The sequence below is a fragment of the Neolamprologus brichardi genome, chromosome 3 (assembly GCF_056152115.1).
Source record: "Neolamprologus brichardi isolate AB-2024 chromosome 3, ASM5615211v1, whole genome shotgun sequence".
In the NCBI taxonomy this organism is placed as follows: domain Eukaryota; kingdom Metazoa; phylum Chordata; class Actinopteri; order Cichliformes; family Cichlidae; genus Neolamprologus; species Neolamprologus brichardi.
The window spans coordinates 16870108-16883968 of record NC_142106.1 but is presented as its reverse complement, the minus strand read 5'-3'; the positions used below and the strand labels follow the sequence as shown (position 1 = coordinate 16883968).

Genomic DNA, 13861 nt, shown 5'->3' with positions numbered 1-13861 from the left:
TCCGCAATAAGAAAATTATTGCGCTCTCTTACGTGGTTCCAGTTCTACAGGGATTTAAAAATATTTACGCAAAACCGGCTTTAAAGGGTTTAAACTGTTCAGTAAAGTCAAAGGAGATGAGTCAAAAAATGTTTTTAGGTCAGACTGTGTCTTCAGAAGTAAGAAGAGGATATGATTAAGATGCTGAGAGATGATGCTCATCTCTTTATGCTTGACTTTAATTATTTATAGTAAGCTTATAATTGATAACCCAATAATCAATATATGGATAAAATTGAGCCTTCATTTTATCACTTCAATCCACAAACCAGACAAGTAAACATGACTTCATGATAGGGCTGCCACAAACGATTATTTTTGCGGTTAGTCGACTAATCAGATCATGCATCCATTGGACGTAAAACGTACAGCTTATTGCACCAGCATGCATCTGCTCTTATATAACTATCATTAGCTTACAGCTTTAAGTGTTTAAGATATGTGCTAACTAAAAATAAAGAGCAGATGATAGTTTATTAAATTGTAATGAAATCTGCAGATTGTTTAGGTGAAGTTTAATAAACTCAGCCGTCTGCTCCTTGATATCTAAAATATAACAGGACACTGGAGTATATTCTCGAGCATCTCACACTTCTGATAACCAGATGTCTGTTATTAGACTCTTAAATCCTACTACTTATTCCTGCGTCTTTAGGGGTCTTACAATTCAAACGACGCGTCAACTATTTTGACAGTCAATCTAATCGTGACTAGTCGACTAATCGTGGCAGCCCTACTTCATGATTTCAAGTCTTCTTTTAAAGTTATAACGCTTCATGATGTTTCATGATGAATTGCAATATGGATTGTAAGAAAGTACTAATTTATCAAGCATATTTAAGTCATAGCAGAAAATGTAATTAACTCTTGAAAATTAGACTTTTCTGAAATTTGTGTTTTTTTATTTTAAAAAAAATATTTTCTACTTATACCATGTGTGTGCCAGTATGCTACAAATAAACAGTGTTGGGGGGTAACAGAATGGGCTATCCCCACTCTATTGCCTCTCTAATTTTTGCAATTAAACGGATTGCAAAACCCAAACAAAACACAATAAGGGGCTCTAGTGTCCTGTGTCTAATGTCTAGCCAGAAGTGGCTACCTCCGTAGCTTCTTTTGCCTCTACAACTGCATGTGGTAACATGCCTTGGCTCACTGCTCCACCTGGACCTTAAGCCAAGATATGTTTTGCATGGTGGACTGAAATAATTCATATTCATGACATTGATGAGACATGACCTGGTTAGTTCAAGATAAAGCCATGATTTTACCTGGTCTGCAACACTTTGTCCTATGTGAGTTTCAGGAAGTTCATCTGCAAAATAGGATGCATATTGCATACTGTAACTGTGCAATGACCAAGATCAAGATGCTGAAAAGCGTTGAAGTTTGGTCAGGTCCGTCCTTAATGCTACAGTATAATGTTGGAAACAGTTGTGTATTTGTAACACATGGGGACACTAAAGCAGTCGCGCCAGAATGTCGTGCTAAAAAGAAAGATTCTTTAAAATACAAGGGGGAGCAAGCAAGTCAGATAGCCAGGGCACAGAGATAAAGCAGGTCTGATTAAAGACAGTTTATTACTACGCCTGGGAGCACAAATTATATATTAAAAAAACAAAACAAACAAAAAAAACCCTTAAAATGTAATAAAATGTTGTCAATCTACTAAAACAATTCTAAAACCCGTAAAACTACCATTTTCTACATTCACTAAAAACCCCTGCTATAATTATGCCACATGTTCATTATGGGTCCATCAGCAGGCCAGGAATTCCGTCTTTAGAGCAGAGTCCACGCCAGCCCAGTCTTCGGCAGACAAGAAAGCGCCTCCCATCTTCTTGTCCTTCCACAGGCCCATCATATCCCAGCCCAGCTTGCGTTCTGCACCCGAATTCATCATGCGCCCACCGCCACAGCTCCCCTTGCGTCGGTGTCCTGTAAAATAACAAATAGGGGCCAGAGCAATGGTCCCAGAAGCGGCCCTGGCTCATGGCCATGGCGACCCTCTCCCAATCAAACTGTACCCAGTAAACAACAGTAGAGACCCTACTCACAAATGCAGGCAGAGGTTTACCTCTGCCCTGCTGCCAATCACACGCGTTGTCTCCTACTGTTGCCGTTCCATGAGGTCAGGACTGGGTCGCCGTGTCACGCTGGCCATCTAGCCTTCCAGTCTGGGGCCTTTTTGTTTTCTTCAGTGCTCAGCTTGCCTGCTTTTAAAAGGTCTTTACACAGCTGATAGGGACCACCTGCTGAGGCATGGGTGTGTCCAGAGGTGGCCTATCAGCTAATTTGTCCCATGTGTAGCCAGTCCACAGTGGATTAAAAACTATGTCACATAAAACACTAAAAACCATGCAATAGAAACAGAATAAAACCATGCAAATAAAACGACACTCATAAATAACTAAACACTAAAAATCAGAATAAAAACAATATACAAGATAAATACAAATTTCCACTGAGTGACATATTCTTTGTGAAAGTCCTCCTTTCTCCACCTGGTCCCATCAGAATAGCAGAAAGTGAACTCACTCCCCTCAGTATGATCTGGCCAGAAGCGTTTTTCTCCTATGTTAATTCATCATTGGTTCATCATTGGTTTCATGGCCTTACAGAATGACTCAAGGTCAAGCTTTGTCCATTCTTAACTTCTGGTACCGTTCAGACTTTTTAAGGGTTCCACTCTGGAGTCAAATTGTTAAATGTTGTCATTGTGTTTCTTAAATTTGTAAGTCTTAGTTCAAACTGTAGGATAAAAGACATTCCTTTGTCTCTGACCACCTCCCCAGCTACTCTGTTGGTGGGGGAGGCTTTATTAGGCACATCCTATCTGAAATATCTGTTTCTTGTGTGGTACTTTTATTACCCTTTGGTGAGCAGCAGGTCACACAAACGCACCCCCATGACACAAACATGTATACACACACACGTTCTTGCACATGCATACATGTGCTTACACATGTACACACATACACATATAGTGCCTTATCTTGTAGAACCATTGGGGGGGGGGGGGGGGGGGGGGAGGTTAAAATGGGAGGTGCTTGTGTGTGTTGTAACTGTTTTCAATAAATAGCTGCGAGAGGAAGGAAAATTTATGAAAAAAATACATTTTTTTTAATATTACTGATAGTCATACAATTAGCTTCACTTTTTATCTACCCTTCAATAATGATTTGCCAGGATCCAAACGTTTGTCATTCAGTGGAAACTGTCTTTTCTTTATTTGAGGCTTCAGTAGTTTGGCTTTTTCAAAGGCTGACTCTTGGTGGCGCTGTCACTTGGTGTTCGCTCGCTCTGTGGTTGAGTATCACTTCCTGTTCTTGCTCAAACACGGGCTGTATCCCAATTCAGGGTCTGCAGTCTTAAAGGCCGCATTTTAAGGCCAATTACATCACCGCGTCCCAATTCGAAGGCTGCTCGAAATGCATCCCTCAAATGCGTCCTTCATTTCCCTGAATTTTAAGGACGTGGCGGTGTAGACTTCGTGGCCCAACATATCCCAGAATGCATAGCACGGCGGTGGGTGTGGATAATTTTGCCGGAAAAAACGGCGGATGAGGGGCGCCCGAAGAGTAAACTTTAAGTAAGTACTGAATATCATGTCACTTATTTATGTGCAAATGTTTAATAACGAAGAACATTAAAACATTCCTTGTTGGCCACATGTCGGCAAAGTTATGTGACATTAGTGACGTTTGTACTAACTTGGTTTTAAAGCCTTTACTTTAAAATATACGCGGTTCAATAGCTGAGCTTAATCTTACAGAGAATGATCAAAGCTCATGTAGAAACAAACAAAAATGAACAAAAGATTTTCTCCTTCATTTCTGTCAAACAAAGCTGTATGAAACGTTTCTAGCTGTTAGTATCATGGTTGCTAGGCAACCTGGGCAGCGCAACGGAGGCTAGACCGTCCCATTTCACAAGCCTCGCACTTCCGGCCTTAGCGGTCTTTAAGTACACGGCCCTTGAGGATCGTTGAGGCTGCGTACTTTAAGGCTGCAGACCCTGAATTGGGATACAGCCACAGTGGTGTTTCTGAGTAGCTTATCTGCTTAGCAATTTAATTAAAAACTTTTAAATACATTCTTTTTTATAGTATAATTAGCACGTGCTTCATCCGAAGCACACTTTCTGTGTACTCACTACCTAATTTATAGCCAAAGTATTCACTCACTGTCTCTGTACTGTTTCGCTAGCTTAGCTTACCTCGTAGCCGACTCGTTAGCACCATGGCTACTTCACCTGTCCCTCCTGCACTTTCTTGCTCATTGTGTCAGATGTTTAGCTACTCCTCGGCCTCCTTTAGCAGTAATGATACCTGTAACAAATGTAGCATATTTGCAGCTCTGGAGGCCAGGATTACTGAATTCACCCGTAGCTAGCCAGGCCCCTGTAGCTGGTGCAGCCGAAGATCGTGTAGGCCCCGCTAGCTGTTCCCCGGCAGACCCCAAGTAGCTTTGGAAAGAGGGCGGCTGGGTGACGGTGAGGAGGAAGCGTAGTCCTAAACAGAAGCCCCAGGTTCACCACCAACCTGTTCATGTGTCTAAAAGTTTTTCCCCACTCGGCGACACACCCGCCGGGGGTCAAACTCTGGTAATTGGTGATTCTGTTCTTAGACATGTGAAGCTAGAGACACCGGCAACCATAGTCAATTGTCTTCCAGGGGCCAGAGCAGGCGACATTGAAGGAAATTTAAAACTGCTGGCTAAGGGTAAACGTAAATTCAGCGAAATCATAATTCACGTCGGCAGTAATGACACCCGGTTACGCCAATCGGAGGTCACTAAAATCAATATTGAATCGGTGTGTAACTTTGCCAAAACAAACCCTAACTGACACTGTACCTGGCTCCACTAAAGTGCAACCCTCAGGGGACTTTTTTAAGACTGCTTATACTAAAAACAGACATTCCTGCAAAGCATGATGGGATAGAAACATATGTGTGCACATGCTTATAAAGAAAAGTGAACAAGTCAGGGTCTGTGAATGATTTCAGTGAGCATAAAATAAAAAGTTGTATTTAAGAATGTTGTAGTTACTTCAAACTTAATGTTTGATTATAAATGTTTTATGAACATGAGTGCAACTCTGCTTTGTTCTGGATTTGCACCTATAATAAAATAAATCCAGTTTGTGCTAGAACAATTGTATTATCCATTCATAAACAAAGTGGCTTTAGCTCAAAATATGTGTTTGAGAGGGTAATTAACAAATAAAAATTCCAGTTCAGTTGATGACCACAGACCATCACATAATGAAGAAGCTTCTCCTATGCTGCCATCTAGTGTTTACTGCTGACATTGCTGCAGGTGATGAGGAGAATGAACAAATTGTTTAGTGCAACAGGAAAATGCCACAACAACTGCAGACTTCTTCTTAAAACTCCACCGTCTGTGGGTGTCTGACTGAGCAAGTTTGTACATACTTATGTAGCTGTTGGTAAAGTTACTCTGCAAATCTGGCAAAACTTAAGCTTTTGCAAAACTTAGGATTTACTCTTATTCATCAGAATTATCATAATTACATTAGAACTTTGAACTTTTTAATTGTTATTGAACAGTTGCTTACACAGCAAAATTAGGTAGCACCACAGAGGTGCAAAAATAAAGAAAATGATATACAAAAAAGGAAGAACAATATAAGAACACTATATACACAATTTTTGAGTTACAGGAAGCATTGTGTGGGTGTACAAGGGCATGTGTACATATAATAAATAATAAATAAGGCTGGAAGGGCTATGGTCATTGAAGATAGGGATGGAAGTTGCAAATCTGCCAAAATATTGCACAGGAAATGGCAGCGACATAATCAATAGCAGTGAGAGAATGATTGTATGGGTGAGGTCTGCTCACACTCTTAATTTGCTTTACACTGAAACTGTTGCTTCCCAAAATGTCAAGTTGGCCAATAAAGACTGGTATATACTCACTCAACTGGCCTACCTTCCTGCTTAAATGAATGTTAAAGTAAACAAAGGTGATGCATCAGTCCACAGGAAGAAAACAGAGAACAGATGCCAAACCTCGAGTTACCAGCTAAAACGAAATTGTGTCTTTTTTGTGGCTTCTCTAAGATATCAATGTCTACTAGTGTGCTGTGTCTTGTTAATGAGAATAGATGTTAACATGTTTCTAGAGGGTGTCCATCATGTCAAACCCACTGGGGCCTAAACAGGGGACTTCTATGGTGTGTGCCACCAGGAGTTATCAGGATCATTTGGGTTCTGTGCATTACGCAGTGGGGCTTCAGTGCATTAAGTGTTTTCCACAGTGGATTTCTGCAGTGCTTGAAGGGTGGGTGAACACCTCTGGTGCTTTGTTGTGTTTCATCAAGCAGTTTTGCAATGTGATATGGGGGAAATCTCTTGCATGGTTGGCTGTGGTCCTTTTGGCAGTGCCTTGTGCATAGTCTGCCGTGTTCACATAATTGGTAGATGTCACATGAATGCCATAATCTAAGGTTTCTCACAAGAATGTTATGATGTTATTCCAGGGATCTAAGTAGCTCACTGAACTTGTCTGTGATTTCAGTGTTGTATTCATCTACTATTCATCTTCATAGAAAAGCCATCCTAGCTACTGAACATTGCTGTTATGGGTTGCATCCTTCTCCCATATGCTCTTCCAGGCCGTCTCCAGCCTTGGTGATGCTGTCCTCATGTTGCCCCCCTGCCACTGAGAGTACACCTTGGATGGTTCTGTGGAGACCACCTGGTTTATTCTCCTGCCCTTTGTCTCTCTGGTGTGTCTCTTCAAGTGAGTCTTTGCTTGTGCACCTTTCTACAGCTCCAATAGCTCTGATGCTACCTTTATCTTGGCCTCCATGCACCATATATATATATACAGTGGGATGCAAAAGTTTGGGCAACCTTGTTAATAATGATTTTCCTGTATAAATCGTTGGTTGTTACAATAAAAATTGTTAGTTAAATATATCATAAAGGAGACACACACACAGTGATATTTGAGAAGTGAAATGAAGTTTATTGGATTTAAAGAAAGAGAGAGAGAGAGAGAGAGAGAGGGCTAAAACAAATAGTAGGCTGCAGAGAGATGCTACCGCTTGTGACTGAAGTGAAACCCTGTTGGGCCTCAGTCACCACAGAAACAGAGGAAGAGGAAGTTCTGACAAAAAAATATATCTTCAGTTCAGTCTGACACTCACACAGTCAGCAGCAAGGCAACATGGAGGTCAGATTTGCCACCATCAGACTCTGTGAGTACTGACCTTGTCTGTTTATAAAAAAAAACAGAGAAAATGAACACAAGGGAAATTAATATATCCAAAATGCATCCATATATTTCAATGTATTAATTTTGCACATTTGTAACTGCTCACCAATAAATGCATAGGACTTATCACTACTGATGGAAAAAAAATGAAAACATGTTAAACATTAAAACTGTCATTCTCAATCTTTTCAGTGAGGAATGTTCTGACTCTGTTGGTTATAGTAGTCGAATACAGTGATTCTCAAACATACTGTAAGTTTTTTTAAAATATTTTTTGTGTGGATTTTTAGGTGTGTGGCTGCATGTTTGTATAATAGTGTGTGTAATAGATTTAATATATCTGTTAACAATCTGAAATTATTGTAAATTACTGCAGTTATTATTTTCTAGATAAAAATTGAGACACTACATAAACCTCTGAAACAGTTGCATATCTATATTTACCATAACAGTAAATATATATATATATCCATAAATGTTTATCATTTGAAAGCTTACATGCTTAATGTGTATACTTTTGTCTTTGTCTGAAAAAGTAAAAAAAATAACAATAAGAAGGTGCACATGTGCAATAACCTTAAGTTTAAGACTATTTTGTTCAAATTGAAAAATGAGTCTTTATTGGATTTTGTGTCTCAGATTCAGGTTTTCCTCAAGTTGTTCCAAACAGGCAGCAGTTCTTTCAAACAGAGCCTATCACTATCAGCTGTGAAGGGCTAAATGGGCTGATTGGATGGAGAGTGATGAAAAAGACAAAAGGAGATGTTAGAAGATGTGCTTCATTCTGGAAAACACCCACTGGACCTTGCAATATTATTAATGCATATCCATCAACAGACAGTGGAGAATACTGGTGTGAATATGGAGAAATACAAAAAAGCAACTCAGTCAACATCACTGTAACTGGTATGCACATAAAAAAGCAACTATGTTAACATATTTAGTCCATTTGTATTCTAGGTTTTCATTGGCAGTAAGGGATAATCTTTCTTCAGAAAATGCATCGTAACCTTAATAAAATAAGACACACACACACACACATACATATATATAATTTAAACAGAAAACACTTTTACAGACAAAATAACTGTCGTATCTTCTGCCATTTAAATTTAGAGAGTCATGTAATTCTGGAAAGTCCTGTCTATCCTGTGATCGAGGGAGAAAATATGGCCTTGCATTGTAGAAAAAAAGATTCAAACTTCAACTACACTGCAAAATTCTATAAAAATGGCATCTCCATTGGGAGCAGCTCATCAGGAAACATAATGATTCCGACTGTATCCAAATCTGATGGAGGACTCTACAAATGTAGTATTGTCGATTCTGGAGACTCACCAGAGAGCTGGCTTACCATCAAAGGTGAGCTGTGATATTTTTGTTTTAATTTTGTTTTAGCCGAAACTAATTATCAGACACCTGATAATACCTACAACTTTAGCATTTTGAGACTCAAGGCTTTCTAAAGTCAGATTTTGTAAAGAAAAATATATATTTTTTAATGTGATATTGACTGTTGTTTTTTCCTAGCTGCTTTTAATTGTTAATTTGGTTTACGTAACATTTAGAATATTGTAAATGAAAATATATTTGATTGAACTGGTGAATAAGAATCACATTTCCTTTCAAGGACATGGGCTTTCTCAACCCACCGGACTTATTGTGCTGCGCACCCTTGGTCTCATGTGTTTGTTGGTGACTTGTCTTCTGTCGGTGGGACTGCCACGATATTGGAAACATAAACTGTCATTAGAGGTACTCGAACAGAAAAATAAAGTTTTATAAATTTTACATTTAGATTTTAACTGTTCAGTTATAACAGACATCCATCGTAAATAACCTTGACACAGTGCTAGTACATCCACAACTAACTTTTTTTGTCAAAATATCTGTTTTACTGCTTAATTAGTTACTTTAGGGAAAACTTTATTGATATCTACCTCATATTTTTCAGTGTTCATAACCAACCAACAACAATGATTAACACTTTTTTCATTGTCTCCACAGACAACATATGCAATTCAACTTTATTTTTTACAATTATTATAGATGTTGTAAGGCTGTACACTTTTCTTACAAAGGCATGAACATTTTCACACTTTTCCCTCTTGTTTAAACACTCTCAAAGTTCAAACCTTTGTAGAAAAATAAGTCCAGTATTATAGAATGAAACCAAAGATCAAACCCTGTTTTCAGGTCCAGAACATGGGAATAGAGCAGCTGCCAGAGAATTCAACATCAATGAATCAATGGTACAGAAGTAGAAGAAGCAAGAAGAATGAGTTGAGTACAGTTTTACTTATTTGACTGTTTTGTTTTGTTTAATGCACCTTATAATTCGGTGTGCCTTGTGGTCCGAAAAATACTGTGGCTTTGACCTTCCTTTAGTCTTTCCAGAAGTCCAACTTTTTTGTGCAATGGTCAGCATCTTCCTCTGCCTTTTCGGTGCAAAAGGTTTCATCGACATAGTTTTTGTTGGAAATTGCACAAAAAATATTTGCGAAACAGCAAGGTGAAACACGTTATAGCGAGGGACCACAAAAGCTCAACACTGCCCCTAGCGCCCTGGAGCACTTCCGTTGTGTTTTGGAATTTGCAAGTGTTTTGGATTTTGCAAGTGTTTTGGGGTTTGCAAGTGTTTTGGAGTTTGCAAGTGTTTTGGAGTTTGCAAGTGTTTTGGAGTTTGTACATGCTTTGTCTCTAGGGGCCACCGTAATTTTAGAATCAGGACTAGAAATGCACAGATAAAAATGACAACATGAATCCCTTAACAACAATGTTACACCATCTAAGCTAGCAAAGTCTTTACTAATTGGGTAAGATGGTCATTTTTATAAATAATGGCATACATAAAATGGAAGACTGCATTTGAACCTTTGCTTTTTCACATGTTGCTTGGATGCTCTTTAGTGTGAGACAGTTTGTCTATCTAAATTGTTAATAAATTAGACAGGAAACTGAATTATTTAATATATTTGTGTATGAATCTAAAAAAACAAAATCAAACATATGCATGCTAGATAAAGCCAATGCAATCAAAATTCTAGTTATTACATTATCAGCACACAAAAAACAAACAAACAATAATTAATAAAAAAATTAATATGTTATGACTAGACATCATGAAGTGTAATTTGTAGAAACAATAAACTGGTCAATTAAAAATTAAGGCACAACTTTTAATTTGAGGGTGAAAGCTATAATTCACTAGGGCAGTTCCCTAGCGGAGGTTTCCAGTATGTCACTGACTTGTCTTTAGAACTTAATTAACTTAAAGAAGAGAAAGACAATTATTTTTACATTTTGAACCAGCATGCAGATCTTAACTGTCTGAAAAACATTTTTCTACAAATGCTACTGAAAAGTTATATAAGTTAATGTGAGTTTTTGTAGATGTCTGATTATTTTATTTTGTTACACTTTATTTAGGAAACTTTTTGTAAGAGCAACAGCCTAATCAGAGAAGCCCAGACCTCCTTCTACCAAGCCACCTTCTCTAGCTTGACCATGGGAACACCAAGGCAATCTCAGACCAGTTAAAGATAATACAGTCTCTCCTGGTTCTGCCCCAGAGCCTTCTCTGGGTGGGGCATGTCAGGACACCTCCAAAGGGGGCATCCTTGTCAGATGCCTCATCCACTTGAACTGGCTTCAATATGAAGGAGTAGTGGCTCTACTCTGAGCCACTCCTGGATGATTTAAGTCCTTATCCTAACTCGGAAGAGGCCAAACACCCTTCCATGAAAGCTTGTGTATCTGTGATGTTGCTCTTTTGGTCACTACCCAGAACTCATCACCAAAGGTGGGATGTAGCGTGAGCAGCAAATCGAGAACTTCACTTTTACACTCAGCTCTCTTTTCACTACAAAGCTGCAGTCACAGCACCAATTTGTCTCAGTCTACCAATCTCCTGCTCTACTCTTCCCTCACTCATGAACCAAAAGATATTTAAACTCATTGGATGTCTGATTATAATTCCCGCTGCTTCACACTTGGCCGCTAACTACTCCAGCACGAACGGGAGACGACCACATGATGAAGCCAACAGAACCACATTACAGTGGTCCCTCATTTATCGCGGGAGTTTTAAAAATAACCCGCGAAAAAGCTTTATTTTTTAATTATTATTATTTTAATTATTATTGTATTTTAAGGCTATAAGCTGTAAAACCCCTCACTACACACTTCATACACTTTTCTCAGACAGACAATTGAAATTTTTCTCCCTTGTTTAAACACACTCACATTCCAGACCTTTGTAGAAAAATAATTCCAGTATTACAGAATAAAACCAAAGACAAAACCCTGTTTTCAGGTCCAGAACATGGGAATAGAGCAGCTGCGAGAGAATTCAACATTAATGAATCAATGGTATGGAAGTAAAGGAAGCAAGAAGAATGAGTTGAGTGAGATTTGACTTATCTGACTGTTTTGTTTCGCTTAATGGGCCTTACAATCCGGTGTGCCAGAAGTCCAACTTTTTGTGCGATGGTTAGCATCTTCCTCTGCCTTTTGGGGCTACCACAGGTACCTTTGACTGTGCAAAACATTTTGTCAATATTATTTTTGTTGGGGAGAAAACTACAAACATACAGGTCCGCACTTCAGAGTCACACTTCTAGCGATTGAAGATTTATGTAAATTTCACGCATTCTGTTCTGTACAGGAGACATGGCACAGAGGAGATTGATTGACCATGGTCGACAGCCAATCAGGACGCAGAACACAATGCGCTGTAAAAATTACATTAAAAAATAGGGCATGCAAAATTGCACACAAAAAAAAAATCCACGAAAAAGAAACGAAAGGTGAGCCATGTTTTAGCGAGGGACCACTGTATCTGCAAAAATCAAATACGAGATTCTGAGACCACCCAAGTCGAAGTCTTCTGCCATTTGTCTAGGCCTCAAAATTCTGTCCTTAAAAATTATACACAGAATCACTGACAAGGTCTAGACCTGGAGGAATCCCCCACCCACTGGGAATGAGTTCAACTTATTGCTGACATTGTGGTCCAAGCTTTTGCAATGGTTTTATAAGGACCGAATATCTCGTACTGTAACGGGCCAGAAAACCCAGACTGAAGCACCTCCTACAGAAAACTACAAGCGATACAGTTGAATGCCTTCTCCAAGTTCACAAAGCGTATGTAGACTAGTTGGGCTAACCTTCATGCACACTCGCATATCCTCTAGAGGGCAGAGAGCTGGTCCAATGTTCTGCGATTGGGATGAAAACTGTTCCTCTTGTATCTGAGATTCAACTAATGGACTAATTCTCTTTTCCAGCACCCTGGCCTGCTCTGCCAATCCAGAGGTACCGCCCGATTTCCATGGAACGTTGGATGTTGTAGAGCTGTCTTGGTTGACACGCCTCTACAGAGCATTCAGGAACACTGTGCGAGTCTAATCCAGACCAAAGGCTCTGCCATCAAGGATTTGTGTACTGCCTGTGTGACCTCACCCCAGAGTGGATGAGTCATCTACCTTATCCCCAGACTGTGCTCTATGGAAGACGGATCATTGAACTTTAGGAGGGCCTTAAGGTATTCCTCCCACCCCCTGACAATATCCTTAGGGCATCAACAGCACTCCACCTGCACTATACACATGTGGGTTTAGCACCACTTTCCCTTCCTGATGGCTTACCAGAATCAGTTCGGGGCAGTCTGAAAGACATCATAGACTCTAGGATCCCTGGGGCACACAAATCCCTCCATTTCATTTCATTCTATTAATTTCTTTTTCAGGGATCATGTACAAGCAGAAGAAAACACTGACTGAACGACAGATAGCCAAATAAAACTTTGTATTCATTATGATTAACTGTCAGTGACTTTGTAACGCAGTATAAGCGGAACAGTTAAGAGAACAGTTAAAAGTCATGTAACCGTAAACAGTAAAACAAGAACATGTCCCAACAGCAGCACATGTCCCAAGGCATGATGGGAAATAACTAGCTGCTCCCCCAACACGCCACAATATGATTGTTTGCTTGCAGGGCACCAGGAGAGATGAGTCCTCCATCACAGATGGTGTGGTCAGTGAAGATGGTCACCTGCAGGTTACAGCTCATTGGATCTCCAACTCACATTCAGTGTCACTGTACTTAAGGGAAGTTAAAGACTTTCTTCTGTGCTCACATTTGGATTGCCTAAATCCATGACAGTCGTTCCGGCATTAACGCCAGGACTGGAAACAAGCCATCCTTAAAATATTACAACATACCAGCTTCTGTGTTTGAATGCAAAAAAAAATGTCTTGTTTAAACTAGAGACTGCAGACAGAACAATAAGTATATTATTTTGATTATGTAAGTAATGTAACTTGCAAAACAAAGTTGTGGAAAGCCTAAGCTTAGTTTCAGAATAATTAAATATGAGACTTTGTTTCACTGTAAGATTGTAACAATATAATTGTTTGTTGTTCAGCAGAACAGTGTCCAGTATGTTGGCTGATATACTATTTTTCGATTTGAAAATAAAAGCTGGACTGATTTTAACACAATTACCAGAAGTGTTGTTAATTATTCTTTTTGAATCATACCACAAATTGTTTTTAATTTAGTAGAACTTT

The 13861-nt window shown here is 39.2% G+C and overlaps 1 protein-coding gene across 1 annotated transcript; it reads left to right on the top strand.

The window, feature by feature from the left end:
- Positions 1-7238: 7238 nt before the first annotated feature.
- On the top strand, positions 7239-12695 carry LOC148103655 (Fc receptor-like protein 5). The gene is made up of 7 exons (XM_087839181.1): positions 7239-7269; positions 7479-7538; positions 7926-8192; positions 8403-8648; positions 8917-9041; positions 9483-9568; positions 12575-12695. The coding sequence occupies exons 1-7, from the start codon at positions 7239-7241 to the stop codon at positions 12693-12695; spliced, it is 936 nt and encodes a 311-aa protein (XP_087695307.1).
- Positions 12696-13861: the final 1166 nt, after the last annotated feature.